The sequence below is a fragment of the Misgurnus anguillicaudatus genome, chromosome 25 (assembly GCF_027580225.2).
Source record: "Misgurnus anguillicaudatus chromosome 25, ASM2758022v2, whole genome shotgun sequence".
Classification (NCBI taxonomy): Eukaryota; Metazoa; Chordata; class Actinopteri; order Cypriniformes; family Cobitidae; genus Misgurnus; species Misgurnus anguillicaudatus.
The window spans coordinates 13,511,243-13,526,840 of NC_073361.2; the positions used below are offsets into that span (position 1 = coordinate 13,511,243).

The window sequence follows — 15,598 nt, forward strand, 5'->3', positions numbered from 1 at the left end:
AATATGAACTCTTTCTATACTCTTTAAAATTAATCCTAATTTGACAATTTAAGAAGCTTCTTAAAAAAATGACACGCATATGGTTAAAAAATTTCTAGGCAAAGGGTGACTGCACTTCAAATAATAAAATACAACAGAGTTTTAGTTTATTTTGGATGCTTTTAGTCACCAACATAATTTCCAAAGTTGCATTTGTGTTATGCCATAGTTTGGATGAGTTTATTATTATTATGTTATATGGAATAATGTATAAATAAAGAACGAGTGAGTGTGTCCAAAGTTTTGGCCTGTACTGTATATCATATGTATATTTTTTTCATTCTATAAGTTTGTAATATGCCTGTGGTCATGAGTTTTGCTTTGGATGGGGATGTAAAGAGTTTTGTACTTAATTACTACAATATTACTTAGTACACTGAAAAAAATAATTTATTCAATTTACTCTTTTTTTTTAAGGTAAGTGGTTTATTTAAAGGACAAGTTCTGTATTTTACACTTAAAGCCCTGTTTTCAGATTGTTTATGATGAAATAGAACGGTTTTGACTGAAATTTCGACATATGCGGCTGCCCCGAGAATTTTCGGGTATTTGTTGTTTCACCTCCAACCTCTATAATGTGTGTATTGTGCATAGGAACAATCCTTCCTAAAATGCATTAAACTTTCGTTTACAAAGACGTGAAACTCACCGAGTGGTCAGGGGTGTTCACTGATATGCTCACCCAAAAATTGCTGGAAAAGATGCTTTCCAACAGGTGTTTTAGCATTCGTTGTAAACTTGAGGACCTATTTTCCCAAATGCCTCACACCCGTACATTCTTTCGTTGAGAGCTTGAATAATAGACACTCCAGCCCAGGTGGTGGCGATAATCTGCCTTTGCCAATTGCAAGAATACAAACGACTTTCCCAGCACGGAGTAATACCGTAATCTCACAGCACATCTAATACAAGTCAATGGAGTTGCCAAAAACTACGATAAAACCTGTTGGAATGTGTATTTTGCAGCGATTTTTGTGTGAGCATATCTGCAATTTTACATTTTAAAAGTTGCAATACAACTTTGCATGTTGTCACACAAACACATGCATGTAATGCTTTTTTTAATCTTGCAAAAATGACAGAAAATAGCACATAGCGTAATTACAAATTTGGGTGTTTAGATGTGAACCTGACCTGTTTTTGCCTGAAGACGGGTGTGGCTTTGACCTTGAATGAGGATACTTGAAATGGGTTCTGTGGCACACCTAATTAAATGCCCAAAATTCAGAAACAGCCATTAATTTACACTGCACAACAGTGTTATTCTAAAAAAGGGATCTGTGACTATTAAGCAGTAATGGGGTTAACCAAAAGTAGGGCAAACAAAAAATGTGTTCACTTAAGGGAATATTTTGGTCCACAGAGTAATTCTTCAACAAAGTACATGTTCAAAAAAGATGACAGTATTTTTGTACTAATTAGGCAAATAAAGGAGGTTCATTGTATTGAATAATGCCTCTATGTCAGCAAGCCTCAAAACAAGAGGCAAAGAAAAAAAATCAAAAGCAGCGTAAAACAAGATAATGCAAGTTGTGCATGCCTTTGTAAAATACAACGGTGATGTGAATGGTTGCAGGAGCGTTGTTATGTAGGTTTGCTGCTGAGTGGTGAAGGAGCATACTTAACTTTTTTAACCATTTTGTTAGACAGGTGAAAATTGTAGATCTAATCTAAAAACTGTCTGCTCAGACAAATGATACACCACTCCGCAAGTCACATTATCATTCGGTAGCACAAAGGGTGTAAAACAAATTATGCACTAAACTTTAATATTTTATTAGGTTGGAGGTTTACTGAAACACACAAGGACTGATAATTTACTTTTTGCACAAACCCCAAGCTCTGTTTTTGCTGTTATGTGCTATTAAAGGCCATTGTAATCTAAAAATGTAACTGTGCTGCTAAAAACCAGTGGCGGCCGGTGACTTCTTTTTTCGAGGGCTCTCGATGTGAAGTTCGTCACAACATGTAGCCCCTCATGTGTGTGGTTCATAATTTCAAAATATGTGTTTTGCGCGTCGAGAGATCGTATCATGTGTTTTGTCAAAATAAGTGCCTGCTGCAGACGCGTCTAAAGGGTTTATGATAAAAGAGACGCTCACGTTTGCTAGATACTCTCATAATCTCATGCGTAATCAGAGTTTACTGTTAAGGGAGTGTCTTGCGTGTATTTTGTGAACGTGAGCGTCTCTTTTATCATAAACGGTTTTGACGCGTGTGCAGCAGGCACTTATTTTGACCAATCACGTGATGCACATGGTTCACATGTCGCAACAAAGACATATTTTGAAAACGCAAGCAACACACGACACTTCGAACACATATTTTGAATTTGCGCACCTCGGATTTTGTAGGAATTTGTACGTATTTTACGAGTTGGCTGTTCAACAAAGTGAACAGCCAACGTACAATTATTAGTGAAAAAAAAAACATTAAAGAAAACCCCAACGTCACGGTGTAAAAGCACTTCCTACAAAAACGTATGAATGTGGTTGTACGAAGAAATAATTTTACCAATTTTAAATACGCTTTATCCACCTCATAATACATACAAGTTGCTATTTGTATGTTGCAACGGCAGTAACTGTTGTGCCTCCAATGCCTCTTTTGCAATTTTGTTTGACTAACTTTGTCCTTAATGAGGAATATTGCGTTAACTTCCCTTTCTTTATGTTTTTTTGCTGAAGAACCCTTACCAGTTAAAGCAAAAAGTTTTAAAGATGTGGCTCAATAGATACATGTGATTAAGGACAGTCGACGTCTGCTAGACTAGCAAGTGAATCATAATTGTGGTCACATGAATCCCCACGTGTCTGTCTGCTTTGCAAAAGCACTCATAGTCGTGCGCCTCTCTCACAGGATACTGTGGGTCACACATCATTTATCTTTAATTAGTCTTATGCCACAGGTTCGAACATATGCTCTCATTTGGGCCTTTATGGAAGGAGACACCAGCGAGATGAATGCATTTTAAACTGCCCTGAGATAGCCTTGGTGTTTTATTTTTAGTCTACTAAGGCACACATCCTCATTAGCATTGCTCATACTTACGGTAGGGATTTGTTCTACAGTAAACACTGGCATTGAAACTGGAGAAAATATTCTCGTAGATTTACATTGAAGGATGGAGGAACCAAAATATCACAGAGAGCTCTTTTGTGCCGGAAAGTAAATCAACCATGCAGAACACCCTAGCAATGCTCACTGTCAAAAAATGGTCAAAATATGTACCCCAGCTGTCACTGGGGCCGTACCCTTTTAAAAAGTACAGCTTTGGACCTGAAGAGTTCATATTAGTACCTCAAAGGTACAGATTGGTACCTTTTTAAAGGGTACTGTCCCAACCATAAAGCAATTCCCTAGCAACTGCTACTTGATTTTGCATGATCCTAACAAACACTTTTTGTAATCAGAGTCCATTATTTTTCTCTTTCTATCTCTCTCATCTTCCCGGTTGCTGTTCTGACATACAGTAGGCTGCCAGGGCCCGCCTGGTGCTCAGGTGACAGAAGCAGACCTCTCTTTAAGTGTTAATGGGACGTCAACAGCTGTCCGCACAGGTAGATCCAGAGTCCTGCTCCGAGCCATCTGTGCATCCTCCATCATTACTGTCTCTAAACAGCACGAGTAGGAAGAGGAGAGATAGAAAAAAAATGGTAGAACAAGGTGCCCATATCTTGGAAAAATGACACAGAAGGAGGGATTAAAGAGAAAAGAGATAATGAGAAAGAGTTGGGCGCTCCCTGTGGAATACACCCCAGCTGTCATTTACTGCCCCCCACCACCTGGACTTTTTTCCCACACTCAGATCTGCCCCTAATCTTGTGATGCAATGCAAATTTCATTCAGCCGCTGTAAGGCTGATCTAGGATCAGAGATCTCGTGTTAAGCTAAGTCATTATTCATGGAAGAGTTAAGCTCACTGCAAGTCAGCAGTATTGCTTTTATGGAGATGTTTATGTGTGCCGTTGTTTACGATTAAAATAAGTGTCTTGCAAAGAAAATTACATTTGCGCATTTTATTTAGACTAACCGCGGTTACAATAAAATTGAAAGCAAGCATAGCTCATTATGACAAGCTGCTTCCACAGGGCTGCAAAATTTAATATAATTCAGTTTATTTGTATTGTGCACTTTTCATAATCTTTCTAAAGCGTCTTTATACAGAAATGTGCCGTGTAAAGCTTATGCCAAAGGCAAGTGTTGTAAACAATTGGTGATTGATTAAAACACGAGGGAAATTACTTTCAGACAGTAAATACTTTATCATGGATAATTAATCAGAATTGTTAATTGAGGTGAAGAGATTAATTCTCGCAACCCAAGCAACCGAATAATAATGCATTTAATAAATATTATTATGCTAAAATATAAATGAAAATTAAACACTTATGTACTAGCACGGTACTTAAAAGGGCATCAAAACACATGGCTCTCATTCTACTGGAAATTTAAAAGACCTTATTTATAAAAGTTAAATAAGTCTGACTTTACCAGAAAATAAATCACTTGCTTTAATAGCAGTAATATGTGAGCAGAACATTGTTTATATGATAATATAATCAAATGCAATACAATATAATGTGACTAATGATGACAGGACATTACATTTATTCATACATTTATTGTTTCTTATATTTTACATACATGGGTCATTCTACAAAAAAGGTGGAAATGCTTGTCCCTTGCTTTTGCAGACCCCTTAATCATTTAATTTGACCCAATAATCCCATAATGATATATATTAAATAAATATAGACTGTCCTTAAAATGATGAGAGAGTTTGTTTATTTAATTTTCTTTCTTTTCCCTTTTTTTAAACTTTTTTTTAAATGTCTGGTCCTGAAAATTGCCCTGTCCCTTTGATCATACATGGAACTTGAACTGTAAACTTATTATTTAAAACCATGTTATTTATAAAACAATCTAATTTACATGTACCTTTAAACCTGTATGGATTTACTACAACACTGAAATGGTAAAAATACACTATTAATATGAATAATATTATGTCATTGGTGTTACCCTACCCAAAGCACTTTTATTTTGAAACAATGCATCAGCTCTTTGAAGTTTTTCATGAGGTCAGTAAAAGAAGTGCAGGGGAGGAAGCCAAAAGGTTTTTGAGATGTCTTACCTTATTTGTCTAAAATATCATGATATATCTAAGGAGTGTTAAGATCTTTACATAAAAATACATTATATTGAATAAGTATGTGATTGTTACATCTCTGATGAAATAGCACATGGCTAATGGCAGCCATTTTGTTAAAATATTAGTTTTTTTCTGTAAATTGTCATTGGCATTCCCATCATTGGTGTTACCGTCATTAGGGTTACTTCTCTAATGAGTACTTCCTAAGCACTATTCCTTTAACTGACCAACATAAAAGCATAAAAACAAAACAAAATGGAAAATTTTATGAAAGTTTGTAAGTTTTATCATATTCATTATCTATTATTATATTCTAATTTTGTTATTGGTGTTACATTGTGTCATTGGTGTTAAACCAAGTTTCGGTGTTATGAATGTATTTTCTTGTACTTTCTAGTAATATTTTGTTGTTGATATGGGATGCAAGACATTGTTGATATTTCAGTCTTTGCATCAAAGCCTTTTTGGTTGAATATTTTTGTTTTTGTTGGTCTAGTTTGCACCCTGCGCAATTATAATTTTCACGTTTAGCGCCGCGTTGTTTAAATAGCAAATGCATTTGCGCCCCCTTGTGCGCCCATGTGCATTCTGGTCTGAAAACGAGGTATGTTCAGGCGCATTGTTGGCGCGTTGCTATTTTGAGGCAACTAAAATAGACTACGCCATTGACCAACAAAAACCTAAGTCTAAAGTCAATGGTGCAATATGTTTTTTGTTATTTAAAGAGCGCATTAGTAATATGCGCCTATAAACGGGAGGACAATGCGGGTTTGCTTAACACATACATGAATGCGCAGCAGCACAAAAACACTTTTAAATATGAAAGATTAAAGGATTGAATGTAAAAGATTATTATTGAGTCTCTTGGACATAATTATGAGACGTTAGAAGGCGCAAAGAGCTGCTTCACCTGTAGTCTGGTAAGTAAATAAATGCTTTGCTTTAAACAAATGCATCTGTTTTTAAAAGTTTTTTTTTTAAATGCTACCTTACGGATTTATTGTACATGATGACTCTGTACCTGTGGATATAATGAGATGAGAAACATTTTTAAGTAATGCTTAAAAAAACTGGACACGCTGTCCAAGTGCTGAACCTTGCAGAGAGCCGTTTGTAAATTCTTTATCTCCTGTTTGTTACAAATTAATTATTTTTACAGTACAAACCTTTTCTTACATACTTGTAAATATTTTTTTGATGATATTGGATAGCCATACATTCAAAGCGATTAAAAGCCTGCTTTTTTACTTCCATGACTAAAAGAAAACGGGTTTTAAAGGTTTTAATGAAAAAATAACAATTTCAATACAAGTGAAAAACAACACAATTATTTAACAATAATCTTAAACTGGGGATCTTCTTCCTCCGCTTAGTTTTTCAGTTTACAAAGTCCGTCATCTAAATAGGGCTTAAGCACAGCGCCAGCGCAACAGGCTTTTAAAAGGGATGAGAGCTGAGACTCTCATTGGTTTATTGCACGTACGCCCAAAATACTCCCATTAATCATTAAAAAAAATAGGACCAACCCTTTTCGACCATGTGCTCGGCGCACAAACCATTTTTCCCGTCGTTAAATTAGCAAAAGTGGATTCGGACACGACCATTTACACGTTGCGCTGTGCGCATCAGACAATGCGCTTAGATCGTGGCCCAAAGAATTGAATTAAACAAATATTAATAATCAATTATTTTTCTAGCTGTTATCATTCCTCTACTCAACCTCTAACTAAATACACAAGCTGTAATGAGAAAAAATATTTAGTATCAACATTAATGTTGTTTAAATCACAGGTAACACCAATGACAAATAAATGACTCATGGATTCTTTATTAAAATGTATTAAAAAGTTAAAAATAGATTAAGCTCCCCGTTTTGCGGATTCCTAGATTTGACAAGTTAATTAATGCTATTAAAGAAGTTTTGGGTATGTTGAAAGAAGTTCATTTAAGCCAATTTCCATCACCTGAATTCCACCTTTTCTGTAGAATGATCCACATATTTGACATAAAACTAGTTAGACTCAGAGAAACAAAATGTGAGCATGTAAGGGGTTACAGCATAATAAACGAAAGTCTTATTTTGTAAAACTAAAGCCAAATTGATCTTAGAGAACATCAGCTGTTTTCATTTCTAACAAAACACACAGGTTCATGTAAAAATCAAAACATTACTTTCTGACACTCCCCATAAATCTCTCTGATGCCCTCTTGAGGAATGAATATGTAACACACAAATGCTAACATGCCAAAATACTTTGTCTTTAGCATTTACATGTATGTATTGTACAGTACATATATTCAGCTGTTTTCAGTATTATTTCACCAATAATTCACCATTATTAATAACATTTCAATGCTTCTTTCTATTCACATTTCATTTTTACAAAATTCACAGATGAAACATTTAAATTTATCACACAGAAAACATAATAATAAAAAAAACAATAAAGAGCCTCTCAAAGGGTTATTTAATATTCATTCTGTTATGGGCAATGCAAGATTGTGTAAAAATAATGCTTTCTTTGTTACAGTTTGGGTTGTGTTTTTCCATCCCAAGAATATAAACAGTGTTTACTCTGAAATGCATGCGTTAATCTTGACTTAAATGATTCAGTTGTGTTGTACAACTTGAGCAGAACATAAATCATGACTTTCTCACATTGACAATGTCAGACATACTGAACGTATCAGTACCTGGGACCTCATTTATAAAGCTTGCATACGCACAAAATGCGTCTGGAAACGTGCGTATGCCAGTTCCCACGTAAAGGTTGTGATCTATAAAAACAAACTTGAGGGGAGAATGGGCTTGCAGGGTGGGATCTGAGGATGATTCATGTACGCACAATTGCAGGTGATCTGTGATTTATAAAGGGAACTTTGCTTTGTTTTATAAGTCTTATTTTTTGGCTTTTGTGCGTACGTAGACTTTTAGTAAGGATCCTACGCACAGTTTTATAAATGAGACCCCTGGATGTAAGTCCATTTCTGATACATACAGTCATCAAAATTCTTCATGTTATAAGTATGCACACATTATATAGCATATATATGATCAAATTCTCTGTATTTTCTTAATTTCTTAACTTAAATACAAATTTTAATTAAATAATCATGATAAAAAATAAAAACAAATACTTATTACAGTACTATTAATGTTAAATATTAAAGAAACAGAATAGAAATAAGAAAAACTTGTCATGTATCTGTCACGTTCACATATTCTGGCTCCATTTGAGGCTAGAAGACAATAAAAGATTATTAATACAAATATATTTGAACTAGATTAGCAAACAATGCTGTTTCGTAAAATAAAAATGAATTATTACAACTATATTAAAACTATATAACATGAATATGATTTACCACATTAGCTGCTGTGTTTAACTAGTGTATAAAACAAAGGGAAAATGTCTTTACCCTACTGTTACTTTCGAGTCCAGTCATATTTTCATATTCCAAAGCATCTGTACAGCCAGTTGACTGTAATATCACACAAAAACACAGAGAAAAAAATCTATAATTTCTTAAATTAGAACAAAAATTATTTTACACTGAACCCTAAAATTTTAAACAAATTTTTTTACACTGTAAAAAAAGTTGTATCGACTTAAAACATTACGTTAACTAGAAACACATCTAATTTTTTTCTACTTAAATTCACACTGTAAAAAATTCTTTCCTGCCTTAAAATGTTTTGTTAAATCAAAGTTGGTCAATGGCGTAGTCTATTTTAGTTGCCTCAAAATAGCAACGCACCAACAATGCGCCTGAACACACCTCGTTTTCACACCGGAACGCCCATGGGCTCAAAATCAAGATAAATAATAGTAAGTTGAAATGACTTGTAAATCCGAGTTGATTCACCCAAACATTTTAAGGCAGCAAAGTATTTTTTACAGTGCACTTAACCCTTCTACAGGATGTGTTAATTTTGTACACATTTTTGTGCATTAAACCTTTAACACATTATGTCTAATTTTAACACATTTTGGGCTCTATCATACACCCGGCGCAATGCAGTGCAATGCGCGACGCAAGTGTCTTTTGCTAGTTTCAACCCTGCGCAATTATCATTTTCACGTTTAGCGCCACGTTGTTAAATAGCAAATGCATATGAGCCCATGGGCGTTCTGGTGTGAAAACGAGGTTTGTTCAGGCGCATTCTTGGCGCGTTGCTATTTTGAGGCAACTAAAATAGACTACGCCATTAACCAACAAAAACCTGCTCTAAAATGTAAAGTCAATGGCGCAATATATTTTTTGTTATTTAAAGAGCGCATTAGTGATAATCGCATAAACGGGACGACAACGTGGGTTTGCTTATCACATACATGAATGCGCAGCAGCACAAAAACGCTTTTAAATATAAGAGATTAAAGGATTTCATGTAAAAGATTATTATTGAGTCTCTTGGACATAAATGAGGACTAATTACACTGAAAAAAATGATTCATTGAATTTAATCCATTTTTTTAAGGTAAGTGGTTGCAATCAATTTATTTATATGGGGAGCCAATTCTGCCATATTCATAAATAAATAAATACATAAATAAATATACAAGGAAATGTAAAAAAACAAAAATACAGAAATAAATAAAGAAATATATATACATTGAAATGTAAAAAAACAAAAATAAATGAGTATTTATACCTGTATTTCTTTATTTATGTATAATTGTATTTTTTCACACTATTATTTATTTATTTATTCATTTATTTATACATTTATTTATTTTTACTTTTATTTATTTTCACATTTATTTATGTATAAATGTATTTATGTCTACACATATTTATTTATACATTTATATATTTCTATATATATTTATTTCCACATTTACTTATTTATACATTTATTTATTTCTTCTTTTCTTCGTCTGTATGCTAATGAGGGGGGCGTGTTTTACCTCAGACTTAGCAATCGATCTCTGAGTGCCAGTGCTGAAGCTTTGAGGCCACAGTGACACCTGGTGGTGTGAAAAGCGAACAAAGTTGCACATGGAGTGAATGACTTGGAGATGTGTAATATCCAAAACCTTATTTCAAGTTTTAAATCATTTTGTGTCACCATAACTGTGTATATATAGGGTCACTATACATAGCATACATACTGTACTCAGTACATGGCCGTAAATCGCCATCCGGTCGTGATTTCTAAAATGTCTTGGCACACATAAATATCAAAATGCACGTTATCAACATATCTGATGACAGACCCTTGTAAGTGGACAGTATGCTCCAGGGCATTTACATTAAATGTTATTAATAGTGCATAATTTCACGCGTTTCCATATTAAAGTGTCCACTTACAAGGGTCTGTCATCAGATATGTTGAAAACGTGCATTTTGATATTTATGTGTGCCAAGACATTTTAGAAATCACGACCGGATGGCGATTTACGGCCATGTCCTGAGTACAGTACGTATGCTATGTATAGTGACCCTATATATACACAGTTATGGTGACACAAAATGATTTAAAACTTGAAATAAGGTTTTGGATATTGCACATCTCCAAGTCATTCACTCCATGTGCAACTTTGTTCGCTTTTCACACCACCAGGTGTCACTGTGGCCTCAAAGCTTCAGCACTGGCACTCAGAGATCGATTGCTAAGTCTGAGGTAAAACACGCCCCCCTCATTAGCATACAGACGAAGAAAAGAAGAAATAAATAAATGTATAAATAAATAAATGTGGAAATAAATATATATAGAAATATATAAATGTATAAATAAATACGTGTAGACATAAATACATTTATACATAAATAAATGTGAAAATAAATAAAAGTAAAAATAAATAAATGTATAAATAAATGAATAAATAAATAAATAATAGTGTGAAAAAATACAATTATACATAAATTAAGAAATACAGGTATAAATACTCATTTATTTTTGTTTTTTTACATTTCCATGTATATATATTTCTTTATTTATTTCTGTATTTTTGTTTTTTTACATTTCCTTGTATAGTTATTTATGTATTTATTTATTTATGAATATGGCAGAATTGGCTCCCCATAATTTAAGCTACATTTAAACAAAAGTTTTATATTTTATATAACGTTACTAATCTTTTTTGTTTAAATGTAGCTTAAATTAATTGAATCATTTTTTTCAGTGGAGACGTTAGAAGGCGCAAAGAGCTGCTTTACCTGCTGATTGGTAAGTAAATAAATGCTTTGCTTTAAACAAATGCATCTATTTTTAAATGTTTTTAAATGCTATCTTACGGATTTATTGTAGATAAGGACTCTGTACCTGTGGATATGGTGGGATGAGAAACATTTTAAGTAATGCTTTATAAAAATCCCATGGCGCTGTTCTAGTGCTAAAACGCCTCGGCTCTCCGAACGTTTGTAAATTCTTTATCTCTTGTTTGTATTTTTAGAATAGCTACAAACTTTTTCTTGCATATTTGCAAATTATTTTATGAGATTACAATGATTATGTAGGATATCAATACATTTACAGCAATTGAAAGCCTTATATTTGTACTACTATGACTGAAAGAAAACATCTTTTAAAGTTTAAAATAAAACAAATTAAAATTTCAATAAAAATGAACACAACACATTTTTAAACATTATTCTTAAACTGGGGGTTTTCTTTCTCCGCTTACTTTTTCAGTTTACAAAGTCTTTCATCTAAATAGAAATTAGACATAGCGCCAGCGCAACGGGCTTTTAAAGGGGATGAGAGCTGAGACTCTCATTGGTTTATTGCACGTTACACCCAAAACACACCCATTACTCATTAGGAAAATATGAACAACCCTTTTCGACCGTCGCACAAACCATTTTTCCCGTCGTTAACCCTTGTGCATCAATAAAAAAAGTTACACATAGGTTCATAGAGGACAAAAATGTCCATGTCCAAAAAGTGTCATAAAAATATTATAGATTAATATTTTTTTCCACTTTCACTGATGCCATTTTTTTTAACCAGCATCAGCTCTAATCACAATGACCAAACATTATTCATTTTCAGAATTTTAACCCTTTAAATGCTGGTTCGTTTACATAATGCCACTGCGGTTTTTTACGAAAAAAAGAAAAATTTTAATTCTTTTCAATTTACTAAATGCTAAGCAGATTTTTTTCTTTGATTATTACTGCCTTGGATATGTCAATGATTGACAACAACATTAATTTTTATGCATTCATATTTTTCCGAGTATCAGACATATAGTACATACATACTATAATATATACTATAATATTATATACTATAATATATAACATTTATTTTATTTCAGAACAGTTTTTCCACATATTAATAGTAAAAAACACTTATTAGATCAGTTTTGCAGGAACACTGTGCAATTTATGTAGATTTATATACTTGGCAAACACTTTTATCCAAAGTGACTAAAAGTCAAAAAGTAGGTTTAAAGGTTTAAAAATACAATTAGCATATTTTTCAGAAATGGTAAAGTAGCTTTGGGGTCAATTTTACCCCAAACATAATTTTCATAAAGTTGAAAAAATATATTTTCAATTGAAGTATTTTTTAAGTTGATCAAAACTTTTTGCTTTTTTAGCCAAATAAATGCAAAAAAAGTGCTGAATCATTGCATTATCGTATGTTGCTTAAGTAAAAATGATGCAATATTTATGCACTTACGCGAGATGACCTTTTCCTGTGCATTGTTACATACTGACCAGCTTCTGCTTCTCTATTCCTAGACTGTGAATATCCTAAAAGAGTCGATTACAACATATTACAACAGTGACGCACTGTGTATTAATTTTGTCTCACAGTGTGATCATAGATTATAGATCACTTACTTTCTCTGCATATTTTAAACAGTCTCAAAGCTGCATAAACGATCACGACCAAGAGGATTTCAAAAATGACAGGCAACAGAAACAGAATAGCAGTCCTGAAATACAACAGAATGGAGAAGATATTTCAATACTGGTCATGAAATATGTCCCCTATGTGTGACTTAACTGATCGTGTCACAGCAATTTTTTAAAATGATCAAACAAGAAATACCTCTTCCGACTGGTCTGAGTCTTCTGTTTCACAGTAATATGGACAGGCATCTGTAGGTCTTCTGATGAGCACCAGTACCATCCTGTGTTCTCCAGCTTCAGTTTGTTCATGGTCACAGTCATGTATGTCTGATAATATCTGATCTCGACATAGGCTCCATCTAAGGTTCCAGATGTCGCCAAACATTGGCCCCCAAACTTGCACCATTTTACAGCTTGGCCATGATGATAACATGTAACATTAATGTTATTGTTTTCAGATCCTATCAGATTTTGGTTGCTCACATGAAGCCTTGAAGGGCCTGTAAGGAAATGTCAAAATGTGTCATATTTAAAAGTAAAGAAATTACTTGAGGAAATTCAACAGTAGGTTTGTCTTACCCGTTGTGACTTCCAAGGCAAATCTCTCTCGTTTTTCAAAACCAGAAGGTGCACGAACGGCGCACATGTAATCTCCAGACACCTGAACGTTGTCCATGCGTACAGTGAAGATTTGCTGCGTTTGGTCATTAGACAAAAATACTGTTTTGGGATTATATTGCTGGGCTGAGAGCTTTGGATAGCTATTTTCAAAACGATAGCATTCAGCGCTCAAGAAATTGTTGAGAAATGCATCATTTTGTTTATATAAGAAAGGAATTAAGATAGACTGTCCCTTCTGAACAGATATTTTGTTGACTGTGGTGACATCTTGAGTACCTTGAATAAAGACTAAATTGAAATATAAAAATGTAAATATTATTGTATATAATCAAAGACCATTTACAAATTTAATAAAGTGACATCAATAAAAATCTGATTTCAGAAATACTATTTAAACTGTAAAAATGCAGCATTTTTGTAAAATCAACATATATTTTTGTTACTTTAACTTAACAAATTAAGTTAAACAATTTTAACTTGTTTTTATAAGTTATAAGTTAAAACTGAGTAGATTGAATTGACCAAGTTGTTTTAACTTCATGCTGCATTTTTCTACAGTTTATTATAGATGTAATTTCGCATTCTTCTCTTTGCAATTAATTTCAATACACTCATATTGATACATACACATCATATAACACTTGTCCTCTCAATGGTATCTTATTTATATTTCACATGAGAACTAAAGCAATTCTCCAGTTATCCATCAGCTTAAAGATAGTCATAAGTATATTATACACACCTGAGAGTTTTATCAACAAGAGGATGAATACATGTAGATGGCTAAGCAGATCCATCGCTGTGTCATTGTGAAGCTGCTTGTTAGAAATGCGTGAGAAATATTTGCCCATTTCATCTACAGTTCCTTATTTAGGCAACTCAAACAGCCACTATTTTGTAAGAGTGTTTGTGTGATGAAACTGTGAAATTAATCATATATTTTTGGCACATCATTTTTGTTTTCATGTGACACAGATCTAATCTAATCCCACCCAACTTATACAGAAAACAGCATTCAAATAATAAAGCAATCGATGACTGATTTGTTGGTGTTACAAAGTAAAAAAAAAAACATGAAATTTTTCACAATTTGTGGTTTTGTGCTCGGACAGAATTTTAAATCGTGAGAAAAGATACAGCAGACAGCACTGTCAACTTTAAGGGTTGAAAGAGTTCATATGTCTATGTTGTGTTTTAATATGTTTTAAGACAAGCCATGGGCAAATGCATCATTAACACCATTGCTGAGTATTTTCTCTATAAAATTAGAGACAGTCTCATTCCCATGGTTAAAATCGGCTGTGTTTCCTACGTCAAAAACATGTAACCAATCACATCATCACATTTGAATGAGCGAATCAGTAGTTTGAGTCATATACAGTATATTATGGTTGGATGTTAGGAAATGCGCATTTCACGTATGCATTGTGTGAAACTGAGCTGAATGTGGAATCTATACACTCTTAGAAAGGATTTACACATCTTTGTGCATAAAGCTTTTAACACATTATGTGTAATTTTAACTATTTTAATTTTAATAATTCATTTTGTGTTAAAATAAAACACATGTTGTTTCAATAATAACACAGAGATGTGTGGATTCCAGGACAACGCATTTAGTGTGTTGTCCCAGAATCAACGCTAATGTTAAGAGTGTATATTTATGGTCCGAGGTGGTGGGAATTCGCATATATTAATATTTATTGTCCGAGATGTGCAATTGAGGGTGAACTAATCACAGCATGGTATTGAGCATTTGTTTTGTGTAGGCTAAATATGTTTACATTTTGCATTATTTCTTCTGTTATTAACGTTTACAATGCTATGAAATCAGCTGAAGTAGTACCTTAGAAGTAATTTTTGATGAGATATGTCATATCTTTTTACTGAATAAAAAAAGGGCTTTAGGCTTTAGATTTAGGCTACAGAAATTGTCCATATAATTTAATTAGAAACACTAAAAAGTACAAATAT

General features: G+C 33.3%; 1 protein-coding gene across 2 annotated transcripts; it reads right to left on the bottom strand.

Moving 5' to 3' along the window:
• Window positions 1-7,006: 7,006 nt before the first annotated feature.
• LOC129425577 (uncharacterized) lies at window positions 7,007-15,116 on the bottom strand. 2 transcript variants are annotated; one of them, XM_073864020.1, is made up of 7 exons: window positions 14,367-15,116; window positions 13,583-13,912; window positions 13,203-13,503; window positions 12,992-13,086; window positions 12,828-12,901; window positions 8,615-8,677; window positions 7,007-8,434 (listed from the first exon to the last, which is right to left on the bottom strand). In XM_073864020.1, the coding sequence occupies exons 1-7, from the start codon at window positions 14,473-14,475 to the stop codon at window positions 8,393-8,395; spliced, it is 1,014 nt and encodes a 337-aa protein (XP_073720121.1). In that variant the 5' UTR covers window positions 14,476-15,116; the 3' UTR covers window positions 7,007-8,392. The 2 variants fall into 2 exon arrangements, with proteins under 2 accessions (XP_073720121.1, XP_055037595.2); XM_055181620.2 differs by having other exon boundaries at window positions 13,583-13,900; window positions 14,367-14,981.
• Window positions 15,117-15,598: the final 482 nt, after the last annotated feature.

Bases quoted from the DNA above. Each gene is read 5' to 3' on its own strand.
- LOC129425577 (XM_073864020.1), bottom strand. From the start codon at position 14,475: ATGGGCAAATATTTCTCACGCATTTCTAACAAGCAGCTTCACAATGAC. The intron at 13,087-13,202 runs GTATTTCTTGTT...GTTGTATTTCAG, and splicing joins ACTCAGACCAGTCGGAAGAG to GACTGCTATTCTGTTTCTGT. The intron at 8,678-12,827 runs GTAAGTGCATAA...GTGATATTACAG, and splicing joins ACAGGAAAAGGTCATCTCGC to TCAACTGGCTGTACAGATGC.